The sequence below is a fragment of the Gadus morhua genome, chromosome 5 (genome assembly GCF_902167405.1).
Source record: "Gadus morhua chromosome 5, gadMor3.0, whole genome shotgun sequence".
In the NCBI taxonomy this organism is placed as follows: domain Eukaryota; kingdom Metazoa; phylum Chordata; class Actinopteri; order Gadiformes; family Gadidae; genus Gadus; species Gadus morhua.
In genome coordinates, this window is record NC_044052.1 from 16,379,260 (window position 1) to 16,393,079 (window position 13,820).

General features: G+C 39.3%; 3 protein-coding genes across 5 annotated transcripts; 2 read left to right on the forward strand and 1 right to left on the reverse strand.

Annotated features, from left to right (window-relative positions):
* Positions 1-200: 200 nt before the first annotated feature.
* LOC115543842 (uncharacterized) lies at positions 201-3,576 on the forward strand. Its single transcript, XM_030356480.1, has 3 exons — positions 201-1,271; positions 1,472-1,527; positions 1,826-3,576. Exons 1-3 carry the CDS (start codon positions 720-722, stop codon positions 1,926-1,928), a joined length of 711 nt encoding a protein of 236 aa, XP_030212340.1. The 5' UTR covers positions 201-719; the 3' UTR covers positions 1,929-3,576.
* Positions 2,877-8,654, reverse strand: LOC115543841 (kelch domain-containing protein 1). Of its 3 annotated transcripts, none has more exons than XM_030356476.1 (14): positions 8,490-8,654; positions 8,128-8,234; positions 7,896-7,966; positions 7,650-7,767; positions 7,301-7,413; positions 6,838-6,919; positions 6,375-6,458; positions 5,661-5,741; positions 5,512-5,570; positions 4,216-4,328; positions 4,023-4,095; positions 3,760-3,844; positions 3,384-3,436; positions 2,877-3,276 (listed from the first exon to the last, which is right to left on the reverse strand). In XM_030356476.1, the coding sequence occupies exons 2-14, from the start codon at positions 8,224-8,226 to the stop codon at positions 3,129-3,131; spliced, it is 1,179 nt and encodes a 392-aa protein (XP_030212336.1). In that variant the 5' UTR covers positions 8,227-8,234; positions 8,490-8,654; the 3' UTR covers positions 2,877-3,128. The 3 variants fall into 3 exon arrangements, with proteins under 3 accessions (XP_030212336.1, XP_030212338.1, XP_030212339.1); XM_030356478.1 differs by having other exon boundaries at positions 8,128-8,228; positions 8,490-8,628; XM_030356479.1 differs by having other exon boundaries at positions 8,128-8,275; positions 8,490-8,628.
* Positions 8,649-13,701, forward strand: pole2 (polymerase (DNA directed), epsilon 2). The gene is made up of 19 exons (XM_030356475.1): positions 8,649-8,794; positions 9,037-9,137; positions 9,220-9,295; positions 9,454-9,531; positions 9,687-9,780; positions 9,922-9,996; positions 10,103-10,186; positions 10,298-10,354; positions 10,544-10,592; positions 10,694-10,766; positions 10,882-11,054; positions 11,304-11,393; positions 11,494-11,548; positions 11,784-11,843; positions 11,933-12,010; positions 12,425-12,533; positions 13,084-13,260; positions 13,366-13,433; positions 13,549-13,701. The coding sequence occupies exons 1-19, from the start codon at positions 8,724-8,726 to the stop codon at positions 13,565-13,567; spliced, it is 1,587 nt and encodes a 528-aa protein (XP_030212335.1). The 5' UTR covers positions 8,649-8,723; the 3' UTR covers positions 13,568-13,701.
* Positions 13,702-13,820: the final 119 nt, after the last annotated feature.

Below are 13,820 nucleotides of genomic sequence, written 5' to 3' on the forward strand. Positions count from 1 at the left end.
TGAGGGGTAGGCCATTCTGATGGAATGGCAACCCACCTCCTATACTAGTACTCAAGGCTTCAGTATATCATTCACACACAGAGAGAGAGAGAGAGAGAGAGAGAGAGAGAGAGAGAGAGAGAGAGAGAGAGAGAGAGAGAGAGAGAGAGAGAGAGAGAGAGAGAGAAAATCATTAGCCACACTGTTAGTCGAACATATAGGAATTGACCCTGAAAGATGCATTATTTTTGTACATGCATTTAATACTGTAGCCTTTTGTATTGTATAACTCAATTCCATGTGCTGTGTGTTGTGCGGTTGTAATGTAGGCTAATTATGACATATACTAATGAAGGAGGAGGAGTTTTCTCCCCGGGTCGTTTGAGACTAAACAGTTATGTAACTGCTGGCGTCCTTCTGCGCCGCCAGTGCGCATTTCTTTGGAGTTCTGCGCTCTGGAGTTGCTATATTGGGAATCCCTCTTCGGGGATATTCGAATTCGGGAACATGTGTCTTTACAGGACCGTATATTTTGTCTGCTACATGCAAACGTCAAGGATGAACGCAGTGTCTGGAAAAGACCAGCTATTTGGCTGAATTGCGCACGGAATTCGAAAAGTGATTTAAAGGCTTCTCGGATTAACGTTATTAACTTTCTCTCGGTCGTTGGAAAGTTAATGTTCAACCCCTGCTCGACAACTTCGTTGGGCAGCCAGTAGATTCAATGTAAACTATAAGACATGGGTAGCAGTCTGAGTCTGAGCAGAAGTAAAAAGATCGCACCTGTGTGTGTGGTCGAAATAAACGTTTCCAAAAGAGAAACCGAGTCGCCGGAGGAAACAGTCGCCCCTGCTCCGAGATCTCCCGGGGATGTGAGGAATTCTTTCAGGCGATTTAAATTCCCAAACTTTACAAACGGTAGCAACTTTTCCAAAGTGGACTGTAGAAGACGCGGATCGCCTCGATCCACCGAGAAGGATGATGAACATCGAGGGAAACCGGAGCGAACTCCTGCTGCTTGTGATGATGAGCATGGGAATATTTCTAAAACCAAGAATGGACATAATAAGAAGTCTTTCGTCAGATCCAGGACGTACGGCCTGTGCACTTTTAAACGAGTCAGCTCCAACACGGAGTTAAACCCCACGACGACTCCATCGCAAGCGTTCACTTCCAGCAATGAGTCGCGTCGCCAAGAATGTGGTTGGGAAGACGTAAACAAGAATGGGAACAGTGTGTTCAGCCACGTGAGGAAACACGCACCAGCCGCAGGCTCCGACCACGAGCACAGAGTGAGTGATTAATTGGGTTCGGTTAATTAATTAATGAACAGAAACATTCAAATCAAACATTTATGTAAGGCATAGGGCTTACATCATTTGGCAATCAATTGATCGATATTGCACGTAAGGTAGCCTACCCAATATTGTGATTCTATGTTTTAATATGTAACTTACTTTATGCTATTCTTTGTGATTCTATGTCTTTCCAGGGCTTGGGTCCAAGTCGTTCTTGTGTGGAACAAGTTCTCAAAACAGGAAACGACTCGTAAGTAGGCCAATGTTCCATTATCTTATTAATAATTGATTATCAAGATGAGTTGTGCGCACAGGGGACTTCTGTAGTAAAAAGTCTGATCCCACAGCAAAATAAAATAAACATTAAGGTATTCAAAACCATTAGTACCTTTCCATATCATTTTGCGACTTATTGGTGTTTGGATGCTTATTTATCTGTATTTTGTGCCTCATAAATCATAAAGCCATTGCATTTACGGTAGCCTAGATTCGATATGGACTTAACACACATGAAAACGAGAAAAAAAGTACTCTCTCATTTCCGCCAGATCTTTTGCCAACTGCCTGAACACCCCAGTGACCACGCCCGTCATTCTGTATGATGGCTCTGAGGAGGAGCTGATGGATACTATCGAGAGGGAATTCAGCTGATCCCCACCCCTGATGGTCATGAGAGCGCTTCCATCTCTACACACCGTCTTTGGAAGTGATCCTCAAAGTTATTCAAAGATTCATGTTATATTGTTTCTCTTGTCAAATTCATGGGTGTGCGTAGACTACAGACTCCTGGATTGGATAGTTAATAACTATCAAGATTATTATTATTATTTTGAATATTATCGCCGAACACTGGGCACACTAACAATAATATGTCCGAACTCTCGACAGAGACAAGTGTCTGTTCTATGATTTGTCCCCCAGAAGGCTTGAAGCACTCACATATTTGTTACCCATTGACTTGTGTTACCCATTGACTGCTTGTCTTTCACTTGTCTGTTATGACAAACCTTGTTTGAAGAACTTTACTTTTTGGCTTTTTATAAGGGCAACATCAATTCAACACAATTAAAGTATAGGTCTAGTAAGATATTGCATTAACTTCAAAGTTCTAGATACAAATGCAGCATTGGCTTTTCCGTTTTATGATAAGTGGCCACTGCTGTGCAAAGCGGGTATGGGAAGGATTATTTATTTAACGTTTGTTCCCTGACCATGTTTCCTCAACTCCTTAAAAGGAATGTGTGGCCGTGGAGAGATGTAAGAATGAGCTCAGAATCAAGGCTCAGTCTTGGCAGCTGTGCTTCTGCTGCTTATGCAGTCTTCGAGCTGCTCGAGATTATTTAGCTCCGTGTTGACATGAAGGTTTACTGGTACCTAGTGGAGGTAGCATGAACTACATGTGGCTCTGTTAAAAAATGCAATACAGAGAGTTCAGATAATCTTTCAGCTTTACAGTAAAGCAACTGCTTTGGTTATATTATAGTATATTCTCCAACTTCAATATTGTAAAAAGTGTTTTTTATATACAGCATATATAATTGTCAAATTCTGAACATTGAGATGAGGGTATGTTTCAGTGAGAAATTAATTCTGCAAACATTTTGGTATGAAAGTAAAAGTTTTACTAGATGCCTGTTAAGATCTGACAATACATAAAACTCATGTGCCATTTATTTAACGCAGGCAACATAAAATATTTTTTCTTTCAAAAAATACAAAATAGATGGCACAATATAAATAAAACAATAAAATATATAATTTCCCCCAAGTTAAATACAACCCCAGATTCTAAGACTTGATTTTAAAAGAAAGTAGCAATTATAAACCAATATAGAGCAGTTAAGAGAAAAATCATTCAAGTGGTGTTCTGTTCTTCGGTGGCCTGTAATAACTCATTCTCCTGTGCACTATGTGTTGAAGCTTGGAGGGCAGGAGAGGAATCTGGTCTCCAAGCATCTTGCATATACTGACGTTCTTAGCAATGTAATCCACACAAGACCTACCAGAGAAAAAACTGTTAGGAAAGCCGGTTCCAGTATTTTGATTAAAAAGGTAGCACGGCTATTTTTATTATATTGTCTTCAAATATATATGTATATATTTTACCTGAATAGAGGATATGGCTCGGTCTGAAAAACTAGTGCATCATTGCAATGACCCTGGAGAACAATACAGATGAAGAAGTGGTTAGGGTTTTCTTGTTTTTATGATCAAAAGGCTTTATGGGATGTTTTTTTACTTTTATGTATTCATGAAAAGCCCTCTACAATGTTGGTAATAAATGCATTCAAACTCTTAATGCATTATCTCAATGTTATTCTGCAAAACATTACTGAGACAATTTTCCAAAGCACGTTTTCTTTTGAAAAAAAAAACTGAAACGGTTCATCCTCTTAAATTCTGAAAAAAACTAAATCATATATTTATGTATATTTTTTTATAGCCTTCTATCCCTCCGATCGATAATCAGGGAAATACCTACTGTATCAACTAGAAGTATGTAGTCACAACTTCCACCAAACACGATCACATCGGAGTCCTTGCCTGCACTGGCTGTGTGCCACAACCTTACACACGAGGGGGGAAAAAACACCATCAGAATTTACACTAAAAATTGTTGCTGTTGATCCTTGACTATTTTAGTAGATGTTTGCAATGGGATTTATTTTTACAATGTAGTGACCTTTAACACATCTCAGCAAACTGAAGTGAGATCACTGAATATGTGCGGTCAGATTGTACTACCTTGGCTTGTTCTCGTAAGGGTGGCTAATCTCCTGCCATTTCTTTGTTTCAACATTAAGCAGCCAGCCGTCACCTAAAAATTGTATAATAATAACATATTTTGTTATCCAACAGATCAAACCAAAATAGTTTTGAAACAGCTCATATGATCAAAACAGCTTTCGAAACATATAGGTACTGATAGGTGTATTACTCATTGGTTTGCAGTCCACACTTAGTCCTCCAAACAGGAATAAGGAGCTATCAGCAACCGCAGTGAGTGAATGCCAAGATCTGCCTACTGGAACAGCTGAGAGCGGAGAGACTCTGAAAAAAAGTAATTTCAACAAATTACTCATCTAGAGCTAGACACATTATAGACACACACATCATAATATTGCATGTGTATTGACTCTGGATTTCAGGGCTTTGTATTTTAGGTAAGATAAGAAAACGTTATTGTCCATCACCTTGACAGAAAACAGTTTGGGGTGATAGTCTTTGTTTTGCACAAGACAGTGGAGACCGACAGGAAAGGGGGTGAAAAGACAAGAGAGATTGACATGTGTCGTAGGCAGAGCCGGACAGTAACGGAGTACATTTACTTGAGTACAGTACTTAAGTACAATTTTGAGGGATCTGTACTTTACTCGAGTATCATTTTTTGGGAGTACTCATGACTTTACTCAAGTACATTTGAGAGGCAAATATTGTACTCTTTACTCCGTTACATTTCTATCCATAACCGTGAGTAAGTACCCGTTACTCCTTCTGAAAAATAAAAAATAAAAGGAGAAAAGAAAAATCACGGAAACCCTCAATTTGTTGTTTCCCTCTCAAACGTGATTCCCTCTCAAACTGATTAGGACAGCCTTCAGCCTATCAGCAATCACCTTTGCTTTCCGCCAAAGCCAACTCCATGGTCAGAATTAGATGAGACGATTGTTGATTTGATTGATACAAAAACTGAGAAACTCACACATACATAGAATTGTTAGCTGAATTTTCTTTTCTGATATTGCATATTTATGTAAGCTGAGCAATTGTTTGTATGTTCTTGAGTATACTGTTATACTGTATACTATTGTGCTATTGCCATGGTAAAAAGATGAAAATTACTTGATTTTACTTTCAATTCCTTTTACATTCTCCAAGGTGTTAACATTTTTCATAACTCCATGTAGGACGTTTCTATACATAAATGTAAGCACTGTGGCATTAGTAATGCAATATTTAGAAAACATACTCTTGTACTCTTGATACTCAAGTACTTTTAAAAACAAGTACTTCAGTACTTTTACTTAAGTAGACATCTGACTCTAGTACTTTTACTTGTACTTGAGTAAAATTTAGCAAGGGGTATCTGTACTTTTACTCAAGTAAGGAAACTGTGTACTCTGTCCGCCTCTGGTCGTAGGAACAGAGGTCAGAATCTAATCCAGGTCACTACAAAACGAGCGTCACTAAAACAAGCATGTCTATCAAAATGTTATGGTTGACCCCAACATACATTTCCGCCCATGTCCATGTCTCAAGGTCCAAACAGTGGACATCATTGGTCCTCGTTTCCTATCATGAAAAACAGGATGTTCAAAGGCCACTTTCAGTCATTGATTAGCAATGTGTTTTGAGGGAGGGAAAGTGTCAAACGCAACCTACCATCACTCTTCCTCCACAAACGTATCCTTTAGAACCCAGGGTGGCGCTGGCATGGGCAGCCCTGGGGGCGGGGGGGCGGCCCTGTCCACAACCAAGACAAACCAATCTCAACAAGTCTTCATCGTTTACTTCTAGCTTTAACCACTTTTATTCTTGATTTTTTAAGTCAAGTCCATTGTATTTGTATGGCACAATTCTGAAAGTTTTGCACAGGCCGCACTATATGGCAGCCCCCTAACCTGAAAACTCCAATAAAGCAATTATAAAGGCTTAAACACTGTGAAATTATTATATATCATCTTATTTATATAATACATTGATTTACTAATAATTTCAGGGTACATTTCGAATATATGTAATATTATACAAATTTTTGGGGCTGGATTTTGATCCTGTACCCCTCACTTTCGGGGAAGAACTCAAAGACCCAAACAGAAAAAAGGACAAAGTATTGACTATTGTAGTCAGTTGTTCAATTTACTATTGGAGTCAATACTTGGGTGAACCTTGGGTGAAAAAAAACATCTTGGAGATTACAACAGGTGTCGATAAAGAAGTTCGGCGAGTTATGAATCTGTTCGAATCCTTTGCATTCAGGACATTTTGTTCTTAGCCCATCGCCAAACTTGTTTGGAGCAGCAGGTAGCCAGTCATCCATTCATGATCACAGCAACACACTTAAACAGAGACAGCGTTATAGTAAGGAGGACATACATTAGTCTGGGGCTCCGTCCAACTGGCATGATTGGGGTCGAACACATGGACTTCGTTGTTCCAGCCCCAGTAGACGTCGTCCACCTGGTGGTGAACCAAACAAGGAAGGGTGAGATATAATGGAAGTATCTGGTCCAATTGGTGGATCTGTCCGGACAGAGATCCTATCCCAACCAGGGCTGATGTAAACCGCCATTTGGCTTTTCGATGAATCAACAATAAACCATTCATAAAATCAATGCCATGAAATGCCCATAACAAGTTACCAGAGCCCAAAGTGATATCTTTCATTTGCAAAGCGTAATCCAGCAAATGTTTGGTCGTTTTACTAGATGAGCGACAAATTTACGAAGTTATAATAAATATATTTTCTGTCGATCAATGAATCAATAAATCAACGGTCATTGTCCCCTTTTCCCTGAAATAGGGTCCCGAGTCTACCAAAGCACATATAGTTGCATACCCACGATGCCTCGTCCAGGATGAAGTTCCTCCTGTTGATGTCATTTCGTAGTTTGTGCCCATATCCTCCAAAGAATGTGATCCTATTACAAATAAACATATTTGTCCATAATTTAAGACTGAAGGGATGAATGATGGATTAAAAAAAGAATAAGGTCAAAATGATGTTTTGGATGAGCAAGAACCAACACACACACTGTAAGCTCAAGCTCAACGTTTTGCAATCGCTGGTGCAATCCCATTGGTGATAGAAAATTATTATTATTATTATTGTTTTTTTTTATTTTTTTTCTCTGAAGCACTTTGAGATTCTTGAATATAAAGTGCATTATAAATAAAATTTATTATTATTATTATTATTATTATTAATACTACCACCACTTTCTATTATTGAGTTGAACCATGGAAGCAGAGGTGAAAAACTGACTCGGCTTTGATACTTGGAGAAAGTTATCTGCACAGACCTGCCACCAAAGACCCAGCAGGACAGTTTGTCTCGAGGTGAGGGAGGAGCACCCGACGCTTTAGAGATCTTCTTCCAAGTGTATTTCCCATCCAGAAGGTTGACACTGTATATCTGTTTGACAAATATTGAAAGGATTAACAGGCTGAAGAGGCTACCCTAATGTGTCTTTACTATTGATTTAACCCATTTATCTTCCTTTCCTTTTCTTCAAAACTGTACTGTATACATTGTATATTGTATCTATTATTTTAATTGTGATGTCCACATTAAATTGAATTAATAAAAAAAAAAAATGTTGGCATTTTGATACCCAAACTGAGTTAGTTTTAAATCCATTTTGAACCCACCTCATTGGTCTGGCCATTGTTGTCACAACCTCCAAATATGTACAGATGTCCATTTAAAGAGCAGCCACAGGTGCCTGACATGGCTGGTGGCACATCTCCCCTCATGGAGGACATTTCCCTTCAGAATAAGGGAAGGGACTTGATGATTTTGAATATGAGGTATGTGAAACACGAAGAACATGTATGCCTGGGCAGCCAGGTGGCTTAATATGGACATGCACTCATTATAATGACAAGCATTCTTACCATAGGCCTCGGTCCATGTCATAGATCCAGATTTCAAAATTTGGTAGAAAAACTTCATCGTCAGCAATTGTCTGTACAATGATAAATAATAAGGTTAGCTGTGACAGTGGATTTTAGATGTTTATGCTTATATTTCCACAGATTAAACAATATATGGAGGACAACGGCAGATAACTTCGATTTAAAATCGATGACGAAAAAGCAAAACATTAAATAATATCAGTGTCTTTACCACGTAGCCTCCCCACACGTACAGGAGGTTGTCTTCCACTACAGCCGTGTGTCCACTCCGCTCCTGGGCCACCAGTTCTGAACGATGCCTCTCAGCCATGTCTTCGGCTGGGGAGATAGAACACAACTATCTATATAATCACCTCAGTCTGTACAGAAAACATGCCCATTACATATAGACTTTTCGGTCAGTCAATAATGAATCGAATTGGAAAAGCCTTATCGGGTTGTGCAAAAACAAGCCAATTTTGACAGCAATGGTTGACAGAAATGGACATGGTCTAAAACATTATGGCCAGGTTTTGTTGTTTTTGTGTTGTGGTCATTCCCCTCGTCATAACTCGAACACCAAGACATACTCACAATCGACAAGAGTCACAAAATAAACATCTGCACGGGAAATATAACACTATGTAGTTGTGTTTTCATAGCCATTGGATCGCAGATCGATTTGAAGGACTGCAATTAGCACTGCCTTCGTTTTTTTTTTTTGCGTTGTTATCAAACAGCCGAGGTCTTCAGAACGGAAGTGATGAAACACAAGAGGAAGCGCGTATTTAGCGCCAAAGCTTGAGTCGGTAGCCGAAGCCCGTAAACATGGATGTTCTTCGCAAAATTAAGACAAAAGTTTCCGCAGACTTCAAGATGCGAGGACTCATGCTTCGTCCGTATGTATTGCATTAGCTGCCGTTATTTTGATATGTTTTCTCATTAAAGAAAGCATTTCACCAAGAGTATCTCACAATGACAGCTTTAAATGGTGGCAATAATGTTTTCTACACAATCCTCTCAACTGCTTGACACCTTTATTATTGTATCCGCCGCTTTACACATATCAATAGTTCAATGTATGGGGTTTGTGTTTTTATATCAGTGTTAAAAATGTTCATGGAATGTTCCATTATTACAGAGATGCTAGTAAATACCTTGTGGAAATCCTGGAGTCTGTCAATCCAAACGAGCTGGAGGATGTTATTGAAAAGATATTGGATGCTGTGGAAAAGCAACCACGTAAGTCTAGACTCTCAATGATTTGTCTTAAACATGTATGCATTTGTGATGTATAATGATGTCCAAATTTTCATTGCAACAGTTTCCTCTTCTATGATCGAGCTGAATGTCATGGAAACTGCTGTTCAGGACTGCAGTCAGTCGTGTGATGAAAACATGTAGGTCAATGTTATTCTTTCATGTAATTAATTGATGACATTACATTGTTACACTACATGTAATAATAACTCACTATAAGGCAGTGGCCATTACAGTGACAACTATCCTGAATTGATTGATTTAAAATGATGCCCTGTGGATTGATTTCTATGTACAGAGACAATGTGTTCAACATCATTGGAGCATTTGATGTGCCCAGATACATCTACAGTGTTGAGCGGAAGAAATTTGTACCGTAAGTTAATCATTTCACTAATGATGTCCATTCAATTATCATTTAAAATCTTGTAAATGTGCATACTTTTTTATAAAGAATAGTGCTAATATCATTCAGTGCTGATCAGGTTACTGTTGACTTATATTTTTACCTTTTGACTTTGTCCCACTCAGCATCAATATGACCAAGCATCCAGCTCCCAGTCTGTGTGGTGTAGCAAGGGACAAGGCTGAGCTTTTCAGAGAACGCTACACCATCCTACAACAGGTTTGAATTCATTCAGTCTCTTTATGTGCGTGTTGCTATATATGCCGTCTCGAACGTCTGCTATCTATTGGTTCTGCAGTTAAAAAAACCTGTCTATTATTCATGCCATCAATGTAAGTACATATCTTTGTTTATTTCTAGCGAACACATCGACATGAGCTCTTTACCCTACCGGCGATAGGCTCTGCCGTCGACGAGAGTAGAAACAAGTTCCAGGTAACGATCCCAAATACAATAGGTTTTGCTGATTGTTGATCATCTCCTCTTTTTCATTAAAATGCAGTGAACTGTATTTCTGTGGCTGTGCTGTTTTGGTTTCTAGCTGAAGACCATTGAGGCGCTCTTGGGCAGCACAGCCAAACTGGGAGAGGTCATCGTGCTGGGGATGATCACGCAGCTGAAAGAGGTCGGCAACTGACACCGGCCTATTCTCACTTGTATAATATCCATATCATTTTAGTATATTTAGAGATTAGTAAAATATACAGGCATTAATATTAATCTACTCTTTTTTTAGGGTAAATTCTTCCTTGAGGACCTCACTGGTACCGTACAGCTGGACATGTCCAAAGCAATATCCTTTTTCCACATGCCAGAACTAAAAATCATTTTGTAGTTTAAAATTGTCTGTCAACATGATATTTAGGCTTGTGAGACTCATGTTATTGTTTTTAAATTATTATTATTTCTGAATCATCCATACTAATAATAGTTCATTATTTCCATGCTATCAATGTAAGCACACACTTAACCCTGCCTATACCAGTTCCATAATGGCCTGTACACAGAATCCTGCTTTGTGCTAGCAGAGGGTGAGCAGAAACCACCCAACCTCATATTATGATCAAGGCAATGAACCCTATTTGTGTTTTTTTTTTAAGCATTAGCTGATGTTTTACTTTGTCTCCTAAAGGCTGGTATGAGGACTCGTTGTTCCATGTCAATGCCTTTGGCTTCCCACCTACAGAACCTTCTTCAACAACTAGGTTGGTACTGGTATTGGAACTCGTATACTATGTATTGTTGGGGAAAACACCATCATATGTCTCCTTTAACATCTGTCCTTAGTCAAAACTGTAAAGTGTGCTATTTTACCTCCAGAGCTTACTATGGAAACTTGAACTTCTTTGGTGGCCCGTCAACCACGTCAGTCAAAGCGTCTGCGAAGCTGAAGCATTTGGAAGAAGAGAATGAGGACGCCATGTTTGTAGTCCTATCTGATGTGTGGCTGGACAGTGTTGAGGTGATGGAGAAAATTCACACCATGTTCTCAGGTACTCGTTTTGATTGTGTGATTTTATATAAGATATGCATTTTATTAAAATGCATATTTGTATTGTCTTATTTACCTACACATTTTAGTAAGAAAGTCAAGTTAACCACTCCAACATGCACCGAAGCGTAATTTTTCTGTGTTTAAGGTTATTGGAGTCATAGGGTTGAAGAAGCCACATTACAATCATGCGAATGAATATTCTAATACAAACCTATTGTGTGTGTGTGTGTGTGTTTTTGTGGTGTAGGCTATGCTACAGTGCCTCCTACCTGTTTCATCTTTTGTGGAAACTTCTCCTCTGCTCCCTATGGGAAAACACAGATCAAATCACTCAAAGGTGAGCGAGATGATTAATAATCGAATAGGTAATTAAATATAATATAGTATAGTCTTTGAGAGATGCAATAAAGGGAAGTGACAATACACTCTGTTTTCAGAATCTTTGAAGACTCTTGCTGATGCAATCTGCTCCTATCCCAGCATTCACACCAGGTATTGTAGGTTTGAAATTGACATATCTTGCTATTCCTATTATGGTTAATATTGGGTGCATATCAGAAGAAGGTTAGCCAGTAACAATTTCAGCCTACACCAGCAAAACTCAAAGATAAACCAGAATCTGTTGCATTGTAGACAACATATCAATAAATAGCTTCTTAAGGGAGCTCCTGTATGATATACTGTATAAATACAATATCATTTATATTTATTTCTCTTCAAACCACAGTAGCCGCTTCGTCTTCGTACCAGGTCCTGAAGACCCGGGCCCCAGCACAATTTTACCACGGTAAACATTTCGACGTCATTATCTGTTTGATTGAATGACAAATGTTTTTCGTGAACGTCTAAACACTGCATGCTTTTTCTTCTCCCCAGGCCTCCGTTGGCTGACCACATCACAGAGGACTTCCGAGAGAGGGTTCCCTTCTCTGTGTTCACCACCAACCCATGCAGGTAGGATTATGGAAGCTTACAGGTTTCTTTCGAACACACACATACGAAACAAGGTCACTGGTTATTTTGGTGGTTATCAGACACCAGTTTACATCATGAATCACATGGCTTCTCTATTGACTGTCAACATCAACGTCTTTACTTCAAAAACATCTCGGCTGGGAATATAAAGAGCCAGTTGCTTATTATAATGCTCATTAACAGTTACATAATGACGGTATTAAAATGTATCATAAAGTTGGCGTGGGGATGACACGCCCTGCCTCTTTCCAGCCCAAAACACATTTCTTTAAATCACATAGTGTTCAAATTCCATCTGAAACAGTGGGTCCATTGACTCTTTAAATGATACCGATGTTGTGATTCTGGCCACTGGTTGGTAGTTGCTGAGAATGATACCTTACGGGTTGGCAGGATTCAGTACTGCAGCCAGGAGATTGTGATCATCAGGGAAGACCTGGTCAACAAGATGTGCCGAAACTGTGTCCGCATGCCGACCAACAGCCTGGACATCCCCAACCATGTGAGTAGCGGCGTCCTCCCGCTCTGTGTGGAACTTGATGGCCAAAAGCACATTATTAGCAGACGGGAAGAAATGTTTTTCAGAGACTAGAAATTAAAATTGAATCGCAAGTGATCCCACATGGTGGCAATTATGTTATTCATGTTATTTTCAAGGCACCTCTAGGGACAGGCATTGGAAATGAGCTAAAGCTACAAATGCTATGATGCTTTCTGCTGGATTGGGCACAATCCACATGAGTTGTATCTGTCCCCATCAAATAAACACTAACTTACTAATTTGAATTCAAATAAAATAAAGACAAGCGATTTACTATTCATTCATATACTCAGTAAGCAGAGCATTTTGCATAAATGTCTTTAATTAATTAATGAACAGGTAGGTGCAGGTAGACCTTGGCTACTGGGGTTCAAACACTGAGCCTGTCAAACACGCTAAGACCACTGGACAATCTCCCCCCCACACCCCTCCCCCAAGCAAGGTATTGAGTTCCTGATGGGTGTCGTGACTCGTGACATGTGCTGTGCATGGTTCTTCGTCTGCCTTTTAGTTTGTGAAGACGATCCTCTCCCAGGGCCACCTGACACCCCTGCCCCTGTACGTGAGCCCCGTGTTCTGGGCGTACGACTACGCGCTGCGGGTCTACCCGGTCCCCGACGTCATCATCTTTGCAGACAAGTACGACCCCTTCAGCATCACCAACGCAGAATGCCTCTGCATCAACCCGGTAGGGAAACCCTGCCTTTTGTCTTCTTTTTAACAGCTGTACTCTGTTGACACAACGTTGGTGATTCTGTATTTGTATTGATTTATATTTACTTTATTATAACAGGGTTCATTTCCAAGGAGTGGCTTCACGTTCAAAGTGTATTACCCTTCGAACCGGACTGTTGAGGACAGGTGGGTTGGATTGTCTCTCTCTTTTTGGTATTTTCGTGTTTTAATAAAAAATAAAATATTTATAATTGATAGGCTATTTTTGTATTATGAGGCTAATGTATCTATTTCGTTACAGCAAACTTCAGGGACTCTAACGATTTGGATTTGCAACGGGATCTGCTGGCGTCTGTTTTATTCCTCCTTTGTAAAATGTGTCCAACTTTAATATTTTAATGTATGTACCTTTTTTATGTAAAATAACTAATAAAGGTTTAAATTCCTAATGTGACATTGTCCAGCTTTTTACTGGTATAGTAAAAACAAGTGCTGAGTAATCTTTTTAAAAACGTATTTTAGAATGTATATTTAATGACCTTTGAGGAACATCAATAATAAGGCTCATTGTTT